Genomic DNA, 20,419 nt, shown 5'->3' with positions numbered 1-20,419 from the left:
TTGGCCAACACGGGCAGGTCCCTGGACACAGTCAAGCAGATGAGCAGGCAGTGAGAGTGTGGGAGACCCAGAGGCCTGGCTGCTTTAACTATCACCTCTGACACCGTGGGGCGATCGCAGTCCCTCTCCTTCCCCCGCAGACTGCCTCTCAGGGATCAGCACGCCACATGCCCTCTGCCTGGCAAGGGCTGATGGGATACCCGGGGGCTGGGATGATGTGTGCTTTCCTGGCTCCCTTCCTGTTTCCCTCCCCCGTAACTCTGGACTGTCAGCACAGAGTGCTCCTCCTGGCCTTTCTAAGAACCCACATGCAGCCTCGCCTAGGACACCAGAAGCCCCAGAGGGCCTGCCCGGCCCTGGGCAGGGCCCAGGCTGTCCTCCCAGCGTGGAACCTGGGGGCCTCTCTCATCACGTCCAAGGCGGGTGTGACATTCGCAAACACCTGCCCACACACAGCTCCGCAGCTTGAAAGCCACCTGGCAATGTTAATAAAGGTCCGACCATTGGGTGGATCACAGACGGTGTATTGCTGGGAGGAACCACCATTAAAAATGTTAAACATTGTGCCCTGACCGGTGTGGCTCAGTGGATAGAGCGTCATCCTGGGGACTGAAGGGTCCCAGGTTCGATTCCGGTCAAGGGCATGTACCTTGGTTGCGGGCACATCCCCATTGGGGGAGGGTGGGAAGGGGTGCAGGAGGCAGCTGATCGATGTTTCTCTCTCATCGATGTTTCTGACTGTCTATCCCTCTCCCTTCCTCTCTGTAAAAAATCAATAAAATATATTTTTTTAAAATGACTGAAGGACAGACTTGAATAAAGGAGTGTATGGCTTGCGCACTGAGAACTATACTGCACTGTTGACAGGAGCCAGGGCTCTGAGTAAACCGAGAGACACTGCGATGGTGTCATCAGGATGTCTGGTCTTTGTCCCAGGTCTTGGCACTAGCTCCTCAAGCCCCTGGAATTTCCCGAGAGGAACATCTTTTGTGCTAAAGAGGGGACTCCTGGAGGCCTCCAAGCAGGGAAGCCACCTCGTGATCCCCGGCCTCTGATCTTCGGGAGGCTGGGGGTTGTCAGTCATCAGCTGCCAAGGATTGACTTGCAGATGGAAATGTTTGATGGGGCTCACGGAGGATGGGTTTGGATGCTGGGAAGTGGCAGCTGAGGAGGGCGTGGGAGCTCGGCCAGGGGAGCGTGGATGCCCTGGGCACTCCATGCAGGTGGCCTCAGCTGCGGGGGCAGCTCTCTGGGCTGAGCCCCTAACCTGTGGGGTCTGCACTGGTCCTTGGGGCAGTTGGTGTCGGAGTGGGATTGCTGGACACCCAGCTGGTGTTGAAGAGTCGGGAGGTGGCATTGGACCTGCCTTCCTCTGGTTCCCACAGGAAAGACAAGGGGTGTGTAAGAGAGGGAGGTCTCAGCACAGGAAAGGGACAGTTCATTCTGACCTCTGCAGCCCCCAAGCCCAGTCCTTCTCATAAAGGACTGAGGGGAGCAAAGTGCTGAGTCAGCACCAGCCTTCTTCCCCTGGGACACTTCCGTTCTCTGGAAGTGAGGGGACTGGTGCCCGCAGGCTTTGGACCTGAGGGTGTAATCCATCCTAACCCCCAAGTCACATGTTGGCTCTGCTCATCATGCGCCTCTCCCCCCAACCTGCACCCCCCCTCACCGCAGCACTCCCACCCCAGGTGACCACCACCATGTCAGTGGCTTCCCTTCCACCCCCCACCCCTCGCCCCCCGTACACTTCTCCTTAATTGCCCACTAACCAACTCTTGCCCGGGGTGGGAGTGGGGCTGAGGGGCCTCTGACGGGGGCATTTACGGAGGGCACCGGGGGCACTTGGCCTCAGAAAGCCTAAGTGGCCCAAAGGCGGTCACATGTGTCTGAGCTGAATATTGGTTTGCATTTGGCAAACAAAAGCAGCTGCTGAAACAGACACGTGGGCATCTAACAAACCAGAGAAATCACATCTATTTCCCAATTATTTGTTTAGAAAAACCGTGCCAAGCAGAGCCCGGAGCCCGGACTGTAACAGGATCATCTGGGCGCCAAGGGGCAGGTCTGGCTGCTGGGAGGCTGTGTGTCCTGCAGCCCAGAATGGGACAGAGGGTGAGGAAAACAGTGTGTTATGAAATGTCACGATCCTGCCTGGAGGCGGACAAGCCTCTTGGTGCCCGCGTCCTCCCTCCCCTGCCTCCCTGGGACTTCGGGGTCGGCATTCCCAGGGCCGCCGTGGAGAGTAAACAGCACCAGGACACATGGCGCAGACTTCCCCGGGTCAGTCCTCGGAGGCCCCAGCAGGGGAGGCGGCCCACAACCAAGCGGAGGAGCCAGGCATTCTTGGCGGGCGGACGGGCACACGTGGTGTGTTCTGACTCGCCGCTGGGGTTTGTGGCCTGGCCTGGGGGTGTTCCAGTGGCTCCTCCTCTGGGCATTGTGTGTGGTTGGCCTGACCAAGTTAGTTCCTTCCTGGGCCACTGAGAGTTGCAGGGTTGGGGGGGTCTTCGCAGCAGGAATTCTGCTCTCAATCTGCCCAGACTCTCGGGGTGTCGACGGACGAGCCCCCTTCACGAGGTGGCAGAGGCTGGGGTTTGAGGACATCAAGGCAAGAGCACACACCCCTCCTTCTCTCCCCCTCCCTCCCACAGGTCAGCGTGGACGGTTCCCCACACGCAGGGCTGCTGGCATCCTGGTCCTCCACAACAGGAGGACCGCAGGACAGAGACCCATCTCCTGGCAGCTGGCCAGCCATGACGTTGCTTCGCAGTAAATAAGACGGTGACCTGACAGCGTCCAGTGGGCCGTCTTAGATGGGGGTTTCCTGCAGCTGGAATGGGAGGGGCAGCTGTCATCCTGGAGGACAGAATGGTTCCTGTGGGAGGGGTGGAGGACTGTGACCAGCCACCTTCGACACCTGGCGTGTGCTGAGATGACCGGGAAGGCACTCGGAATGACAGCTGGTTTCCCAGAGGTCCACGGGGTGGCTTTGGGGCGGAGGGAGCAGTGAAGATGAAGAAAGGGGTATAGGGTATTTTTTATGGACTGCAGGTGGGGACAGAGTCCTGAAGGAACCTGCCTAGGTCAGGTCCCCACTGGCAAGGATGGGGGATTGGAGGCCAGCGGGGGCAGTGTCTGGCCCAGCTGGGGCGAAGGTCCCGTAATGTGGGCCGGGAATCCCAGCGCCCTGGGAGCAGAGTAGGGGCTGTGACCAGGCACCCTCGGTACCTGGGCTCTCTGCCTCTGTGCACCTTAGTTTTCTCGTCTGTAGAATGGGTCCATCCATTCTCTGCCTAAGTCTCAAGGCTTTGTCAGCTACATCCTGCTCTACAGAGTGCCAGGCCCTGATCCTGGAGGAGGGCCCTGATTTACACAGTCACGTTTGTCAGGAAGGAAATAACTTTGCCCTCAGACTGCACACCCTGGCTGGCTCCTGGGCATGACTGAGTCCTGCATGACCCAAAAGGGGTTGACAGGAGGCAACCATCCAGCTTTAGTGTCTGTCACACTTGCCTGAAAACCTGTCACAAGTCAATGCAGTCAGATGGCAGGTCCTGGGTGAGTCTAGCCCCGAGGCCGACAAACTGTGGCTCTCAAGCCACATGCCCCTTGAGTGTGGCTCTTCCACAAAATACCACAGCCTGGGCGAGTCTACTTTGAAGAAGTGGTGTTAGAAGAAGTTTAAGTTTAAAAAATTTGGCTCTGAAAAGAAATTTCAATGGTTGTACTGTTGATATTTGGCTCTGTTGACTAATGAGTTTGCTGACCACTGGGCTAGCCAGTCCTAATTAAGGTTCCTACAGCCCATACCTGTCTTATTGGCTTTCAAATACTGGAGAAGTCAAGACCTGGAAGAACTCCCCAATTAGCACAGGGGTTTCCCCTCTCTCCTGCCCCCTTGTTGCCCTCCTCGTCCCTTCTCCCAGGGCACCTGGGTGGAATACTCAGACAGGCTGCATCTGGGAAGGGACAATGGGTCTCCCAGGGCAGGAGGAGAAAAGGCAAGACAAAGGAGTACCTTCCTTCCTGTCCAGGCCTGGGCTGGTCCCAGACACTCTCAGTGTGAACCGCTATTGGAGGCCCATCAGCTCTGACCACAGCAGCCCCAGAATGGAATCCACTTCATGCCCTGGGCAGGCCATCCTTACTCAGCCACTCTGTCCTTCTCCAGGGCATGCCCTCTGTGCCCCCAGCGTCACTGGGGGCCGGGACCATCCGTGACACCAGGCACACAGCGGCCTTAGGATGCCAGCCATTCAAGGGAGTGTTTGTCTTGTGGAGTGAACTATCTCAGGTCCTGGTGGGAGGGATCTATTTGGAGAGTGAGTTCACACCCACTCCAAGCTCCGTCCAGCCTCGGGAGGTACCCAGGACTCTCTGGATAGAGATGCCAGGGAGATGCCTGCTCTACAGAGTTCATGGGGTCACAAGGTCATGGTTCAGGGAAAGCCATCTTCCGGGGTACTTGACCTCTGGGCTGCAAGTGTAAGTTCTGAATCCTGAACTGGTCGGGCTGGGGCACCGGATGCACCCAGAACCTGGGTCAAGTCCCCCAACCCTGCCCACCAACTAGAAGAGCCTCTCCTTCAGTGCATAGATAGGTGAGAGTTAAAATTCTGTCAGAGGGATGAAGCCTCGTGCTGCCTCCTCTTGGTTCAAGATTTCAGATGGTGAATTCCAGAAGAGATCGTGAGGGTGCTGCCCTGCACCCACCACCAGGGGGCGCAGGTGGGCAAGTGCTGCTGTCTGTCTCTGCAGGGTTTCCAGAAAGTGAGGGGCTTGCTGCTTTCCCTTTTACATCGCTTTCCTTGGAAGCTGCAGGAAAAGACTGGAACTAAGTAGCAGTAGCAGCAACAGCATGTGTAGGCCGGCGCTCTGGGACAGCGGCCTCTGAAGACAGCGGCCAGTGGGGTGCCCTGCTATTGAGCAGCCTCCCCTAGAGCCCCTCACGCCTCTCTCACAACACTCAGAAGCCCTGTCCACTTGCTACGCACCCCCACTTTCTGCACCACAAAATAGGTATGATAGTAGGACCCATCTTAGTAGGCTGTAGAATGAATGACTTAACACACACAAAATGCTCTCTGCATTTGCCATGGGCACAGTTCTCCTGGCCGCTGGTGTTTCATTCTTCCTGCACGGCCCCCACATCACCTGGGCCCACGGTGCAACGTGTTCTTTTCCTTTTTTGTGAAAATTGTTGACACTATTACAGGTGTCTATCACCCCACTCCGCCCCCCAATCCCCCGTTTTCCCTCCTCCACTCAGCACCGCCCACTGTGCAACACTTCCACATCTCTCAGATCAGTCTGCTGTTTAGGAGGCGTGGTGCTCTGGACCCTGGGGTGGGGCAGCCGCTGAGCGTCACTTTTCAAAGCGATGTCGTTAACTCTGAGGGCACTGCGTGTAGATGAATTCAGAGGTGCTGGGTGTCCAGGACCTTCTCCCCCCCCCCGGGGAATGGCAGCTCCGAGAGGCCTGGCGTTTGCTTCCATCTCTGCGGTGTGCCCAGTGTTTAGAACAGCGCCTGGCCCATGGTTGGCATTCAGTAAACATTCATGGGTGACAGTGAGGAATATGCTTGTGACATTGTTTTAAAAACTTGTTTTTAAAAAAAGGTGGTACTATAGGATGCCAATTTTGTAAAAAAAAAAAAAAAAAAAAAGGTGATATTTCCTTATATTGATATTATATAGCTCTCTCCATATGTATCCAGAGAGAGAGAGAACACTGCAGTGAAATATATGAAAATTCTTACTGATAAACTGAAGGTCATGCGATGATAAATAATGTTTGTTATTTCCCACGTGATGCACAATGAAAATGCATATTGGATTTTGGGGAGAAGGTTAACTTTGGGAAGAATAAGATGGAGGCATGGCCATGGGTGTTTGGGCCCCTGGGAAGGGACACACACAGCTATTGCTGGTGTTGCTCCATCAGGTGTGTCCAGGCTAAAGTGGCTGAGGGCTGCCTGGGGCCTGCCCTGCCCCTGTCCCTGCCCCTGCCCCTGGAGGACTATTTTGCCCTCCCTCGTTTACTGGTATCTGAGTAGGTGTGGGGACAACAGGGACAGAGGAGACTGGGTCAGGCCTGGGTCTACAGGGAGCCACCACCAGGTACCACCAGCCATTTCTATCACAAATATCACAAAAAGTGACATTTGTGATAGAAAATGTCACTGAGTGAGCCACTTGCATCAGCCACACACCCCCTCCCCATCCCCATAAGCTGATTCTCTGGGAGACCCCAATGAGCAGGAAGTCCAGAAGAATGACTTACAAGCAGCCTGGGCAATTTGGCTTCACACCTCCCTAAATTTCAGTGGCCATCTGGCTGGCCGACCTGGCCAAGCAGGAGGCGTGGGTTCCGCCCTCGCCCCCTGCCTGGGCCACTCTGCTGGCCGAGCCTCCGGCTGAGACAGGGCAGAAGCAGCTTGATGGCCACCGGGGGCCTGCAGGTGGCATGGACGAGGCCCAATGAACAGTGAGACCTGCTTCTGATTGGAGAGGGTTTATATGTGAAGTAACAACAATTAACTGCCAAACCAGCCACGCTGTACAAGCATAAGCTGCACGTGGCTCAGACTGAGGCCAGCCACGCACAGCGGCAAGGGATGGATGACAGACCAACGAAAAAGGCTGGCCCGTGGCACGGTGCCAGGGGCGGAGGAACCAGAGAAAGGCCTCTGCCAATGCTGCTCGGTGGTGAGGGCTCACAGAGCCCTGCTTAGCGCCCACCCCTCCTTCCCGCCCGAGTCTCCTCCTCCCACCCCAGCCAGGGGGCAAACAATGTGATGAGCACTCAGCACAGTGGCCCTTTCTGTCATCTGCTCATTTGACAGGGCACCCCCTCTCCCCCTCCGCTGCCCAGGAAAGCTCATTTCCGGGGCAGCGTCTCAGCTCCCTGATTCAGGCCGTCTCCGAGCACCCAGGTAACCTGGGGCTGACTTTGCGGGCCATCCCAAATAGAGGGCCCACCCCAGGTCTGAGGGTCTGACTTTGTTTGTGAGGTTTCCGAGGATCCTGAAGGGGGGTGTGCCCGTGGCCTGGGAAGCCCAGGCTTCATGCCATCTCCCTGGGCCCAGCCTCAGGCAAGCTCCCCGGGCCCGCCTCCCTCCCCCCATTTCCATTTCATGGGACAAGATGCACAGAGGAAGGAAGGGGGGGTCTGCTGAGGGCAGTGGGAGAAGGAGAGCATCTTTGTTCATTCTTTATTGCGTCTTTCTAATAGATGGCATCATGGCTCACCCAGTGGGTCAGGGATTCACACACGGGTCACCGGTGCCCTTCGAACAGGTCCCTGTGGCGGTTTTCAGGGTGGCTTGGCTGCGTCCCTCTGCATCTCCTGGCCTACCCCAGGAGACAGAAGTGGAGACCCTCGATTACCGGCCAGAAAGGAGGAGAGGGTGCTGAGGAAAACCGAGGAAGCTGGGGGGAGATCAGGCAGGCAAATGGCCCCCTCTGATCTACTTCCTGTCGCCCTAGGGGCCCCCCCCCCCCCCCCCCGCGTTCACCCCTGCCACCATGTGCAAATTACCTCCTCCAGGACTGGGCGCTACACGTTCTCCCTCACCTTCTTCCTGGTGGAGTATGGAATGCAGCACACCCAGCTGGTCCTGGTCCTGGCGGCCAAGAGGAGGGGAGGGGCTGAGAGAGAGGCAGGCCCCGGGCCACGGGTGCCTGGAGTGTGGAGCCCAGGCCCCAGGCAACATCCCTTCAATCCCACATGCACGCCTCAGGGTCTCCACTCCAACCTCTGCTGCACCCCACTACTCATGTCCCGGGGAGCCAAGGTCTTGTCTCTGTGGCTTCTGAGCCCCGTGCACCAAAGCGGATTCCAATGTAGAGCCAGGCCTTCCTTTCCTCCATATGCTGAGGGTTACCCATGTCTGCTGTCCTCTGTCCTGGAAGGCCTGGGCCAGAGGGGACCCATGGACATGAGGGATCCTTCGAGACTAGCTGAGTCAGGTGCCACAGGGTGCCAGGTGTGGAGCCAGCCCAGCACGCTTCCAGAGCACCTCAGCCTGTGCTTACCTCCCTGTGGGGTGGTCGCTGGGCTTTTCCACTTCCAGCCAAGGCTGCCTCAGTATGAGATGGCAGCCCCCCTCCTTGGCAGGGACCACCATGGTTTGGTGCCCATAGGTCCCACTGGTTGCTATGGGCTACTGGCCCCACCCTCTGAGTGGGCCCTGGGGCAAGCTGGGCAGAGAAGCCTTTGCTCTGAGGGAAACTGAGCTGGCAGGTGAGGGGGGCAGCAGAACAAACAGGTGACTCCCCAAGAAAATGTCCAAACCTAGCCCTCCACTGCGGACCCCCTTCCCGCTGGCCTGGAGGCCTCCAGTGGCCACCGCTTGCTTTTTGAATGCCGGCCTGTCTCACAGGTTTCCTGGGGCAGCTGGGTCCTGGGGGTGATGGGCAGAGACCCAGAGACCAGGAGGGTGGACCTGGGATTGTCCGACCGTTGGGGCAGAAAATAAAGCTGCCAGGCTGCACTAATGTGGCTGAACCCAGCACTGTGTCCATGAAGTAGCGGAGAGAAGAACAAAGGCCTGCTTAGGTAAAGACTGTTTATTTCAGGCCTAGATTTGAGAGTGTGAAAAAACCATCCCAAAATCTCTCAGGTCGCCCTAACCGGTTTGGCTCAGTGGGTAGAATGTCCGCCTGCGGACTCAAGGGTCCCAGGTTCGATCTGATCAAGGGCATGTACCTTGGTTGCGGGCACATACCCAGTAGGGAGTGTGCAGGAGGCAGCTGACCAATGTTTCTAACTCTCTATCCCTCTCCCCTCCTCTCTGTAAAAAAAAAAAAAAAAAAGTATTTCTTAAAAAACTCAAAATCTTTCACGTCATAAAAACCAACGTGACCAGCTGTGTAAGTTGAGATCAGAAGAGAGGTGGGTCTTCTGAGTGAAGATGGAACAAAAATTCTCTCCTGGGCTGAAACCGGTTTGGCTCAGTGGATAAAGCGTCGGTTTGCGGACTGGAAGGTCCCAGATTTGATTCCGATCAAAGGCATGTACTTTGGTTGTGGGCACATCCCCAATGGAGGGTTTGCAAGAGGTAGCTGATCGATGATTTTCTCTCATTGATGTTTCTAACTCTCTATCCCTCTCTCTTCCTCTCCGTAAAAAATCAATAAAATACATTTTTTTTTTAAATCTCTCTCCTGGAATACACACACACATCGGGGTGGAAAGAAGCAATAATGACAACAGCCAACTAAGCGAAGGGCCCTAATGCTATAAACCTTCAGAGCTGGCGATCCTGCTGGCACTGATGGAGGAGCCTGTCTGTGCGTCCGAATCTACACCTCAAAACCATGTGCTCCTGTGTGGTCCTCACCACTCCTGAGAGGAACTTGGGTGATTTTCAGCTTTTCCTCTTTGTTGTGCTATTCCACCTTATTTAAGTTATTTTAAATGCCTGTGTTCAGTTTTATAAAGCTAATGGAAAATTTTTTTAAGTATGCAAGCAATTAAACCAAGATAATTAATATAGGTGGCCATTCTGACTGGTAGAAATTGAAAACATTGCTCTTTTCTTCCTTGTGTTTTTCTCTGTATTGTTTAAAATAAAATAGGACCCTGGGCCCTTGGGTGGCCTAGAAGTAAGCACCCCGTCTTCTCCCAGCACCCTTTATGGCCCAGGAAGTGGTGGGGCTTTAATGGCCCTACACAATCTTCACTCCCAATAAAGTGTGGGTGGTCAGGACACATGTGAGGGATCATAGCAGGACCAAGGTGTGTGACCTTTTCAGGCCATGAGATGATACCCTACTCTCATCTTCCCTTCTTCCCTTCTTTCTCCTTCCCCTGGGGTTCTGCCCATGTTGTTGCTGGATGGGATGGGAAGAGAGAGCCTGGCTATGGAGTAAGGTGGGACTCACAGCAAAGGCTGTGCCAGACCCCTTAGGAGGTTAGATGCCCTGTTACCCACTCTCAGCCCCTCCAGCCTCCGTAAACACTTAGGTCACTGCATGCATCGAGACTCTAGATTCTGGAGAAAGAGGGGAGGCACAGTAGACCCACTAGAAACGGGGGTAGAGGAACAGTCTCCCCACCTCCCAGGCATAAATCCTTTACTCACTCATCTTCTGACAAATCCCCCATGTCCATTTGGGACCGCTTCTCTTCTCTCATGGCACATGTGACCACCTGCGAGAAGCAGCAAAAGCACTTTAGGGAGTGGGGTGGGGGAGGGAGCCAACCACAGGCACCAGGCCAGACATGCTGGGCCTGCCCCAGGATCAGATGGAGACGTGAAGACTGCGCTGGCCCTGAGCACGAGACTGGGACCCATCAAGTGGGAATTTCTAATTACGGGACCCTGACCAAGGAACGGTGGCCTGGACACGGGCCACCATGACCTCTAGATTGTAGATCAGGAGACATGGGCCCTTAGTCTCAATTCTGCCAACTTGAGTCCTTAGAACATGTGGTGCCCCATGGTAGCCTTGTCAGGAACTAATAATCAGCTCTCTTCACTGGACAGAATGTTCTGAAGGAAGAGAGATAAAAGGTGCAATTTGGGGGGAAAAATAACCCTCAGCCTGGAGCTTAAATTGGCCAAGACAAAAAATGCCTACAAATGTGACTGCTCACTACAGCAGAAAAATGGAAAAGACATCCCAGAGAGACCTTTGAGTCAAACACTTCTCTTTACAGAAAATGATGATGATAATGGTGATGACGGTGATGATGGGATGATGATGGTGATGCTGCTGCTGAACATGATGGTGATATTGGTGATGATATAATGATGGTGATGATGATGGTGGTGATGATGGTGATGGTGATGATGATGGTGATGATGATGGTGGTGATGATGGTGATGATGATGGTGGTGATGATGGTGATGGTGATGATGGTGGTGGTGGTGGTGGTGGAGTAACGTGGGACTCAAAACAAAGGTTGTGCCAGATTCCTTAGGTGGTTAGATAATGATACCTAATACTGAGGCTTTCTGGGTACTAGACACTGTTTGAGGGCTTTATAGAACAAACCTGGGGTGTGGGTACTACTAAGATACCCATTTTACATAAGAGACAACTGAGGTCCGGAGAGGTATAGTGACTTGTTTGAGCATTTACTGGTAGAGCTGGATGTAGAGGCCAGGTCTCCTAATTCCTAAGCTTGTGCCCTTTCTAATACCCCAACATGACCCCACAGAGGTTCTCAGGGCCCCTGGACACCCCAATGGTTGACCCAGGCCCTAGACCTAGAGTGTTGGAATGCATGCAAGTTAGACTGAAGGAGGATGCCGTTGTCCCTATCTTTGCCTCAGCCTCCAACACCCATGTGCACGGGGCAAGTTCCCCAGAAAAGCTTTGCGGGTCTGAGCACAGGCATTTCCTGGTGGGTGGATTGGCTTTGCTGTGTGAAGGGTTTTTACCTCTTCAGCATGGTCTCCCAGGTCAATCTCCACAAACATAGATGGTTTCTGTGAAGGAAAACCAAAGAGACATGGATGAAAGAAAGACTTGCGTGAGCGAGGGAGGTGAGTAGACTTTCTGGGTGGTAGAGTGGACTCCTGACCTCAGGGTCTGGGCAGTTACCACTGGGACCACCAGAACTGGCAGTGCTCGGTGGGGGCTCCTGAGAAGATGGGGAGAGAGCTGCTGGCAGTGTGGATGGCAAGGTGTGCCCCTCTGGCAGAGGAGGGAGAGGGAGGGAAATGGCCTTCCCACATCTCCCTGCTCACCTCCCATTGGGGCCCTGAGATCCAGAGGGTTCTCCCACCTTCACCCTCCGAGAACCAGGGCCTCCAGGAGACAGGCGATGTCCAGGTCCGGAGCAGCCCCTCCAAGCCCACTTCAGACCTGCTCACCTGGGAAGCACCTTTCATTCTGCCTCCAGAAACCTACCTGGGGCCCCATGTTACCAGGTCGTAAAGGCTCGCACTGAGGTGTGAGAAGCCCAGGCAGCTCAGGTGTTGCTGCCCCTTATTGGCACCTTGGCTCAGTCCAGAATGTGCCTACAATGGTATCACTTCAACCAACACCAAGGGAAGTATTTGGGGTGGGGGAAGGACTCCCCAGAGCCCCTGGAATCGCACCAAGAACCATCTGTTGTAAATCCTGGTAAAACACATCCAACTACCTCTCCATTCCCTGCCACGCAGATTAGGAAGGAGAATGACAGCCATCTTCCCTCAGAAAGTGCCCCATGCCAATTGCTACTGTAGCACTGACATGTCTCTGGCCAAGGCATCAGGGCCTGGGACTTGGGGATGTTTCCCGGGGCCAAGTTCAAGATGAGTGCTGTCTCCTGTCAAGGACCCACATGCCTTTAGCCACTGCACTGTTTGGAATTGGGATGCCCCAGCGTAAGGCCAGGAGCACAGAGCTTGGCCTGGAAGGCTCTTGGGGGTCAGGGCAAGGCTTGGTCCAGCCTGTGCCATGGTCCTATCTGGATGACTTGGGACCACACGTCCCCAGTGTGCTTGTGGTCTAGCAAGACTATGCCTGATAGACCTCTCTATTGGACGTCTGTCACCAAATTAAAAAGCTCTTGCCTCTTTTTCCAGAAGGTCTTCCAGCTTTATGGACTCCAACTCCTGTTTCTGTAAGAGGACATCAGACAGGTGACTAAGGGCAGGACGCTGACCGGAGGGGACAGCAGCACATGCGTGACCTTGTTCAGGGACCACGGCCTGACCTTGGCCTCCAGGGAGCGTTTGTGGTCTTCTTCGTGCTCCTCTTGGTCGCTGGCCTCTGAGTCACTCTTCTCAGCCTCTGGCTCCGGCTTTCCACGCTCATGGTCCAACTTTTCAAGGGCGTCCTGCTCCTTCTCCTGCTGGTCTTCCTCGAGGTTTGCCTGACTGTAGGAGTGGAAATAAGGTTTGGGATCAGTGTCATGGAGACAGCTTCCCGGTGACACCTTTCTCCCTCTTGGGCGTCGGCAGCTCTTGGAGCAGCTCCAGCCTGGGTACGGAGGCAGAGAGGGGCCTGAGTGTGCAGGGCCTGCCTCCTTCCTGGGGGCAGAGTGGGCAGAGGGGGCAGAGGGTGGGTGGGCAGATACGTCAGAGCAGGAGGGGAGGGGCCGTGTGCAGAGGATGAGCAGTGATGCTCAGGTTGCGCCTGTCCACTCTCCTGCACACCCAGGCCTTCCCCAGCATGAGCCTCCACAGGCCCCATCATGTGGGATGACACCACCCCTTTTGGGGGACAGGTGCCAGCTCCAGGACTCTGGGGCCACCACACAGCTGTCGTTGGAAGGCCGAGCGGGGTGGAGGGGGGCGGAGGGACTTTCAGCCCTGAGAACCACCCTGGTTCCCCCGGCCTCAGACCCTCCCATCTGAACCCCCGGGGTCCTCTCAGGGTACCCAGGGCTCCTTCAGGGCCCCCAAGTCTTCACCTAGGTGCTGGCCCCACTTCCCGCCCCGTGGTGAAAACCACCCCTGCCGGACAAAGCCCACCTACCAGACGGTGTCTTCGGCGGTGCTCTTTAGGTCCTTTCCCTGATCTTCAGACTCTGAGGAAGAAGGAGAAGGTGGTCAGAACGCTTCCACGAGGCCCACAGCTCAGCCCTGCGAGGATGGGTGGGGCCAGCCCACAGGGTGCGGGGCTCCCCGCAGCCCCAGGCACACTGAGCGCTCCGTGTCGGCCTGATCACTAATGGTTATGACTAAAGCCAGCCTCGGTTTTTATCCTGACAGGTTGTCTCCTGCCCCGAGACTCCCACTCTGCACAAGGCCCCACCCCACACCACCACCTCTGCCTCTCTAGGCACTGACTTTACAGGGGCAGCCCAGACACCCGCCTGGAGCCACAGAAGGGGAGGGCAGGGGCAGGGACCCACTGGGCCAGTCTGTCCGACAGGGGAGGGCGATGCAGTCCCAGGAGGTGGCACTTGGGACACACACAGCTTGTCCAGGAACCTCCTGTCCTTGTTCCTCCTCAGAAGGGCGTGGCCAGGGGCCTTCACTGTGTTCTAAGGGAAGCGCTGCCCGAGGTCCAGCGAGTCGGGATCTCTGTCCAGTGCACTCAATAGTCTGAGAACCTGCCTGGCCTCCAGGGAGCTGTTCTTCCAGCCACAGCCTCCCATACCCAGCGAGGGTCAGGAAATAATTAAGGTAAAGCTGCATTTTGGCGACTTTGGCAGGATCAGAGCATGAGCTGCATGAGCTATTTTCACCAGGACACTGACCTCTCACTTCCAGGCTTGTTGGTGGGGAGAGCTTCGGTGGAGTTGTGCAGGGGGGGTTCCCTAACCCTCTTTCGGAGCTGAGGGGCCTCAGAGGGCACGCAAGGTCACGACATTGAAAGTTCTGTTTCTGTGCAGTCCCACCTGAGCCGGGAAGGGCGGAGATGCTCGGCTCCCTGCAGGAGTGGCTCCTCCCACAAGCAGCTTGGTCCCCCCACACCGAGGGCCCGATGCAAGCACAGCCTGGGGGAGTGAGGGGGGTTCCCCAAAGCTTTAAGTGCTGCTTTTGATGGAAGACATAGCCAGGACACCTCTGAGCAGCTCCCATCTTGGAGAATCGCCTTATGGAAGCTGGTTGTCGGATCCTCTGCTCCAGGCCTTGGGTTCGGGGTTGTTAGTCATCAGTTGTCACAGGCCTCAGGGATGGGACGACTGCCCGAGAGAGGAGGTGATGGCGTGGTTCCCAGTGGGTGCCCTGCACCCCGCTCCTGCCGTCCTAAGGAGTCTGGTCCTCGCCTTCTCTCATGCTGGTCGTCCCCTGACACCTCTCTCCGACCCCTGCCATCTTCCAAGGCCATCCTTCCCGGGACCAGTGCTCAGCAACCAGCTTTAGTGGGAGCTTTTCATCACGGCCTGGCATTCCTCGTGCTCAGCGCAGGTCGCCTCGGGCTGTGCCATCCGGGCATTGTGTCCCACTGCTCCTGAGTTCCGTGTGGATGCCAACCAGGTGTTCCTCCTCCTCCTGGTTCTTCATGCCCGCACAGGCTCGGGGGTGGAGGGGGTGGGGGGTGGGGAGGGTCCTGATCTGTGGCCATGCTGCCCCCAGGCAGACACTGGCCATGCCGGGGACAAACAGCCCCGAAGGCCAAGGGCAGGGATTTGAGAGGGGGCACAGCTGTGTCCTCAGAGAATATTTTAGGGCTTCCCACTTACACGCAGTTTCTGAGGTCACCTGCAGTCTGAAAATATTAAATGGAAAATGCCAGAAAAAAAAAAAAATTGATACGTGTTCATTGTGTGCCATTCTGAGTTGCGTGAGGAAACTCCGCACTGACCCGCCCCATCCTGCCCTGGATGGGAATCGGCCTTTTGTCCAGCGCACCCACGCTGTGCACGCTCTCCGCCCATTAGTCACAGGGCAGCCACCTGGTTGTCAGATCCACTGTGTGGTATCCCCATGCTTGTGTTCGAGTAACTCTTATCTTATTAATGATGGCCCCAAAGCACAAGAGAGGTGGTCCTGGCCATTCTGCTAGGCCAGTGGTCGGCAAACTACGGCTCGCGAGCCACATGCAGCTCTTCCACAGAATACCACATGTGGGCGCACACATATAGTGCGACTGAAACTTCGTGGCCCATGAGCAGAAGTCTGTTTTCAGCTCTCAAATTCCAGTCGTTGTACTGTTGATATTTGGCTCTGTTGACTAACGAGTTTGCTGACCACAGTGCTAGGCCAAAGAGGAGCTGCCGAGTGCTTCCTTTCAGGGACAAGGTGTGTGTATGTAGGAGAAAACACAGCACATATAGTGTCCATTACTACCCGTTGTTTCAGGCATCCTCTGGGGGTCTTGACACGTATCCTCCATGGATATGGGGAACCAGGGTAGCTCTCGAGATGTCCCTCGGGGAGAAAAGGAGCAGTGCGGCCTCCGCCTCAGATAAGAGGGCTTACTCATGGTCAGTAGCCTTGAAGCAGGGATTTAAAAACTGACTTCTTTTGGAAAATCATTAGCAGCCCATGGGCCTGTGCACGCGCATGTGTGCGCGTGTGCATGTGCTTGGTATGTGCTTGTGTTAGAAGACATGGGGCTGCCCTGCCAGTGTGGCCTAATGGTTGAGAATTAACCCATGAACCAGGAGGTCACGGTTCAATTCCCAGTCAGGGCACATGCCTAGGTTGCAGGTTTGATCCCTGTTAGGGGGCATGCCGGAGGTAGCGCTCAATGATGTTTTTCTCTGGTTGATGTTTCTAACTCTCCATCCCTCTACCTTCCACTCTTCCTCTCTCAAAAAAAAAAAAAAAAAAAAAAAAAAAAAAAAAATCAGTAGAAGACATGGGGCTATCCCAGAGAGATTGAATACTTTTTCTTCCTATTATGTATCCGGCAAAAAGAGTCATGCCCTAGACAGTTTAGCTCGATGGATAGAGCGTTGGCCTGTGGAATGAAGAGTCTCGGGTTTGATTCCAGTCAAGGGCACATGCCCAGGTTACAGGTTCGGTCCCCAGTGGGGGATTGCCAGTGGCTGCCAATCAATCATTCTCTTTCATTATTGATATTTCTGTCTCTCTCTGCCTCTCCCTTCCTCTCTGAAATAAATAAAAATAGATTAAAAAAAAATAAAAGTATCAGTAGAGACTGATTTCTCTTTCCCCATGTTGAGATGTGGACAAGGCCTGGGGCAGCCTCGCTGGTGAGGCTCCTGCTCTGCACCCTCAGGCTCGGGCTCCAGGAAGCCGAGACCCAGTGCAGCCTGGGACCCTGGGGCCTGGGTGGTGGGACCACAAGCCCCGCAGAAGCCTTTTTAGCACCGCTCCATGGCCGGCGTTATTGGCACACGCCCTCTGTGTCCACTTGCAGCATTTCCCACGCAGACCCAGGTCGATCTCCTCTCTGGGAGCTTTGATCTTCGTGAGCGAGAAAGTGTGGCCATGCTCAGAGCCGGAGCGGGAGGGAGGCGGAGGACCAGCAGCTCCTCTCTCCTCAAACAACACACCTTCGGACTTTGACACTAGAGAGGAAGAGACATGCGCATACCCTAACCTCTGAGAGTCGCCCCTAGAGCGTGAACAAGCACGCTGTATTTTTCCCTTTTACAGTCCCATTTCTTCGGCCTCCTCATCAAAGGCCACCTGCTGGCGACAGGTTCCCAGAACCAGCAGGACTCTCAGTCACTGCCGTCCTCCCGACAGCTCAGGTCCTGTTGCTCTGGGGAAAGTGCCATGAGGAGCCAGCGGGTGAGGGTGGGGGGGGAAAGGTGGGGTAGGGGGACGAGTCTGGGTTAGTTAATATTCAGGATGCAGGTCCGCATAAGAACCAGGGCATTATGGGACCCATCCCACTTCCACCACGCCATGGCCTGCTTGGCATGTTTAAAAATATCCTGGCGTGGCAAACACAGCTAGCATAAGGTATAAACCTACACACTTTATCAGTTAAGGGCCACCTTAGTGCCAAGCCTGATGGGCAGTACCCTCCCCCACAGGGTCATGGCCAATCCCAGGCCCCAGGAGGCACTGTGGTTCCCTGAATGAGATGGAGGCTAGACTCAGATACCAGAGTACAACCCGAGACACTGCCTCTGCCGGCCCTCCTGAGGCCGTTGTATTCTCCACGTGTGGACAGCTCTGCAGGCCCACAGTCCGCTCAGTCCTCACTCACTTCATCCAGTTGGCCACCCACCCTGGGGGCCAACATTCCAGCAGGCCTGACCCGAGCCCCAGTGGGTCGTGTCGCCTGAAAGCCTCAGTGTGCCTCAGCCCTCAGGGCTGGGGCAGGGGCAGTGGGGGCGGGTGAGAGGTGCCCTGCACTGGCTGTGGCCCCTACCTAGCTCCTTGGATGGCTTCTGGATGCCGATCGGGGGGTCACCTTTCTGGTGTAAGCTGCCCATGCTCTGGCTCCTCTGCAGTTCAGCCCCCTCGCTGGTCCCCTTGGGGTGCCCAGTGGCCACCCCCAGAGGAGGAGCCCCAGCGCCTGGCCGGTGCCTCCTGTACATGGTGGTGGCCTCCTTCTCCATCCTTCTCCTCCCTTCAGGTCTCAGGAAAGAAGAGGGACCCGGCCTCAGGCGGAGGGCATGGCCTCCAACCTCTTCCGAGGCGAGCAGCCCAAGTGTGTCCAGTGGGCCCCCGTTGCTAAGTGTCCCCTGTGACATCACGCAAGGTCAGAGGTCAGAGGTCATCCAGAGCAGCCCTTCCCTCAGAATGCTGGGTTCCCTTCCTTCCAGGCCTTCCTGGCTTGTCCTCCAGAAAAGCAGAGGAAGAAGGGCTAGGGGGCCTGAGGGGGCAGAGGGGGCACAGAACAAAGCTGGGCAGGACGAAGGACTCAGAAGTGGTGGGTCTGCGGGCATCTCATGGGCGGGGCGGAGGTGTTTTCTCCGAATCCTGTGTGACAAGAGGTGCCCAGGGCTGCCTGGGGCGGGCAGGCTTGAGCTGCACTGAACCAAGAAACCCCACTTAACTCTGCGTCTCAGCCCGAGGCTGCTGGCACTGGCATCACAAAGCACCACGGCCTGCGCGCCTTAACCATTTTCCTTCTGGATTGGAGGCCTCTCTCCTTGGCGTGCAGATGGCTGTCCCGTCCTCCCATGGTCGTCCCTCTGAGCACGTCTGCGTGTCTGCGTCCTGATCTCCTCTTCTCACAAGGACCCCAGTCACATTGCATTAGGGCCACACTAATGATTTCACATAATCCTAACGCCTCTCATTCATTCATTCATTCATTCATTCAAAAACCAATTTTATTTATGTTTAAATGTATTTTTTATTGATTTCACAGAGGAAGGGAAAGGTGAGAGATAGAAACATTAATGATGAGAGGGAATCATTGATCGGTTGTCTCTGGCACACACCACACAAGGGATGGAGCCCATAACCTGGGCATGTGCCCTGGCTGGAAATCACACCATGACCTCCTGGTTTTTAGGATGACACTCAACCACTGAGCCATGCCAGCCAGACTTGAACTGCCTCTTTAAAGACCCAACCTCCAAATACAGTCACAAGTCTGAGGCACTGGGGGTCAGGGCTTGGCCACTTGATTTTTGGGGGGACACAATGAGCCCGTAACAGAGCCTAGCAGAACATTTCTGATACCCTAACCCCGTGGTCAGCAAACTGCGGCTCAAGTGCCACATGCGGCTCTTTGTCTCCTTGAGTGTGGCTCTTCCACAAAAAAACACAGCATGGTCGAGTCTATTTTGAAGAAGTGGCATTAGAAGAAGTTTAAGTTTAAAAAATTTGGCTCTCAAAAAAAATTTCAATCATTGTACTGTTGATATTTAGCTCTGTTGACTAATGAGTTTGCCGACCACTGCCCTAACCGAGCACACGGTTTTCCTTCCTCCAATCATCCAAGATCTTGGGGACAACCAGCCGATTGCACTTGGGGTGCCATGACTATTCAGAATGAAGCGGAAGTGGCTCCCTAATTCCACCTGCTCGCTGTCTCCTCCAACAAATTATAGTATCTTAGCTCACGGGGGCCCTCGGTCACCAAGCCAAGCGCCGGTGCAGGGGCAGACATAGTGCCCACCTTCCCGAGACCTTCCTCAGTGGCACCTGACCTTGGAGGCCACTGATGAGTCACGGCGGTGGGTGCCGAGGGACAGCTCGTGCCTTCAGGCAACAGGTTTTCTGGAGAAAGAACAGGTGAAAACAGAGCCAACTGTGACCTGCCACTGGGGTCCAGGGAGAGGGCCATCTGTTCCCGTCCCCCAGCGTTCCCCCTTTCATCCCTTCCACATCCTCCCGTGGGGCAGAACTTAGCCCTCCTGGCTCCCTCTGCTGGGCCTGGGCCTGTAGGGAACTGAAGTCACTCTGGCCCCTGGATACTCCCCTGTGGTCCTGCTGGATGCTTACGTCTGGGCTGACCAGTGTCCACCATCTCTCACCTCCTGGGCAGGCGCTCCCCCTCTCCCCCGTGGCAGCCCTGCAGCCCCCACCAGCCCTTGCCCAGAGCAGACAGGAGGGGGGCTGGAAAAAAGCAGCAACAGCAGGGCCCTCCCCAAGTCCCTGCCCCCACTGTCACCCTAAGTCCCGCGGCTGTAGCACCTTCAGAAACCAGCTGATTCTTCTCAGAACAGCTGACCCAGGCTGGAATTTAAAAAACTATCGAATGAAAACCAAATGGAGAAAAGAAAGGAGTCAGGAAATGAGAATGTGCATTCTTCTCCCCAGAGGTGGGTGGCATCCGAGAGGCCCCGTCATGCATCCAGCTCCTCCTTCCCCCACTCCAGGAGGGACACCACCTCTGCTCGGTGGCATGGGAGGCGTGGAGCCTCCTGCTGCTCCTCTCCCGGGAGGCGGTTTGGCTGGTCCTGGAGCTGGCAGCAGCTAGGTGTCAGAGAGAAACACCTCCTCCATCCACACTGAAGGGTCCTAGCGGGACACCTTTCGACGGCCCTCAGAGTACCAGCCCCATACCTTTCCATCCTAGAGCATCATGGCTCCCAGCTCATCTGAAGCCCCACCCTGGACCTCACCTGCCCACTCCTCCCCGCCTCTCCCACATGTGCAGTTACCGGGGGCACTCCTGGGAAACCAAGCCAGTCCTCAGC

The 20,419-nt window shown here is 55.8% G+C and overlaps 1 protein-coding gene across 1 annotated transcript; it reads right to left on the bottom strand.

Annotated features, from left to right (window-relative positions):
• Positions 1 to 5,699: 5,699 nt before the first annotated feature.
• Positions 5,700 to 17,881, bottom strand: LOC311618545 (uncharacterized protein C13orf46; the record flags this gene model as incomplete). The annotated part of the gene is made up of 8 exons (XM_084876170.1): positions 5,700 to 7,353; positions 7,541 to 7,625; positions 10,089 to 10,156; positions 11,394 to 11,441; positions 12,516 to 12,563; positions 12,659 to 12,821; positions 13,423 to 13,474; positions 17,692 to 17,881. 7 exons carry the CDS (start codon positions 17,879 to 17,881, stop codon positions 7,559 to 7,561), a joined length of 636 nt encoding a protein of 211 aa, XP_084732296.1. The 3' UTR covers positions 5,700 to 7,353; positions 7,541 to 7,558.
• Positions 17,882 to 20,419: the final 2,538 nt, after the last annotated feature.

The sequence above is a fragment of the Pipistrellus hanaki genome (assembly GCF_964339955.1).
Source record: "Pipistrellus hanaki genome assembly, chromosome: 3".
NCBI classification, from domain to species: Eukaryota; Metazoa; Chordata; class Mammalia; order Chiroptera; family Vespertilionidae; genus Pipistrellus; species Pipistrellus hanaki.
The sequence above is the reverse complement of the archived record's forward strand: the minus strand, read 5'-3'. Positions and strand labels throughout refer to the sequence as shown.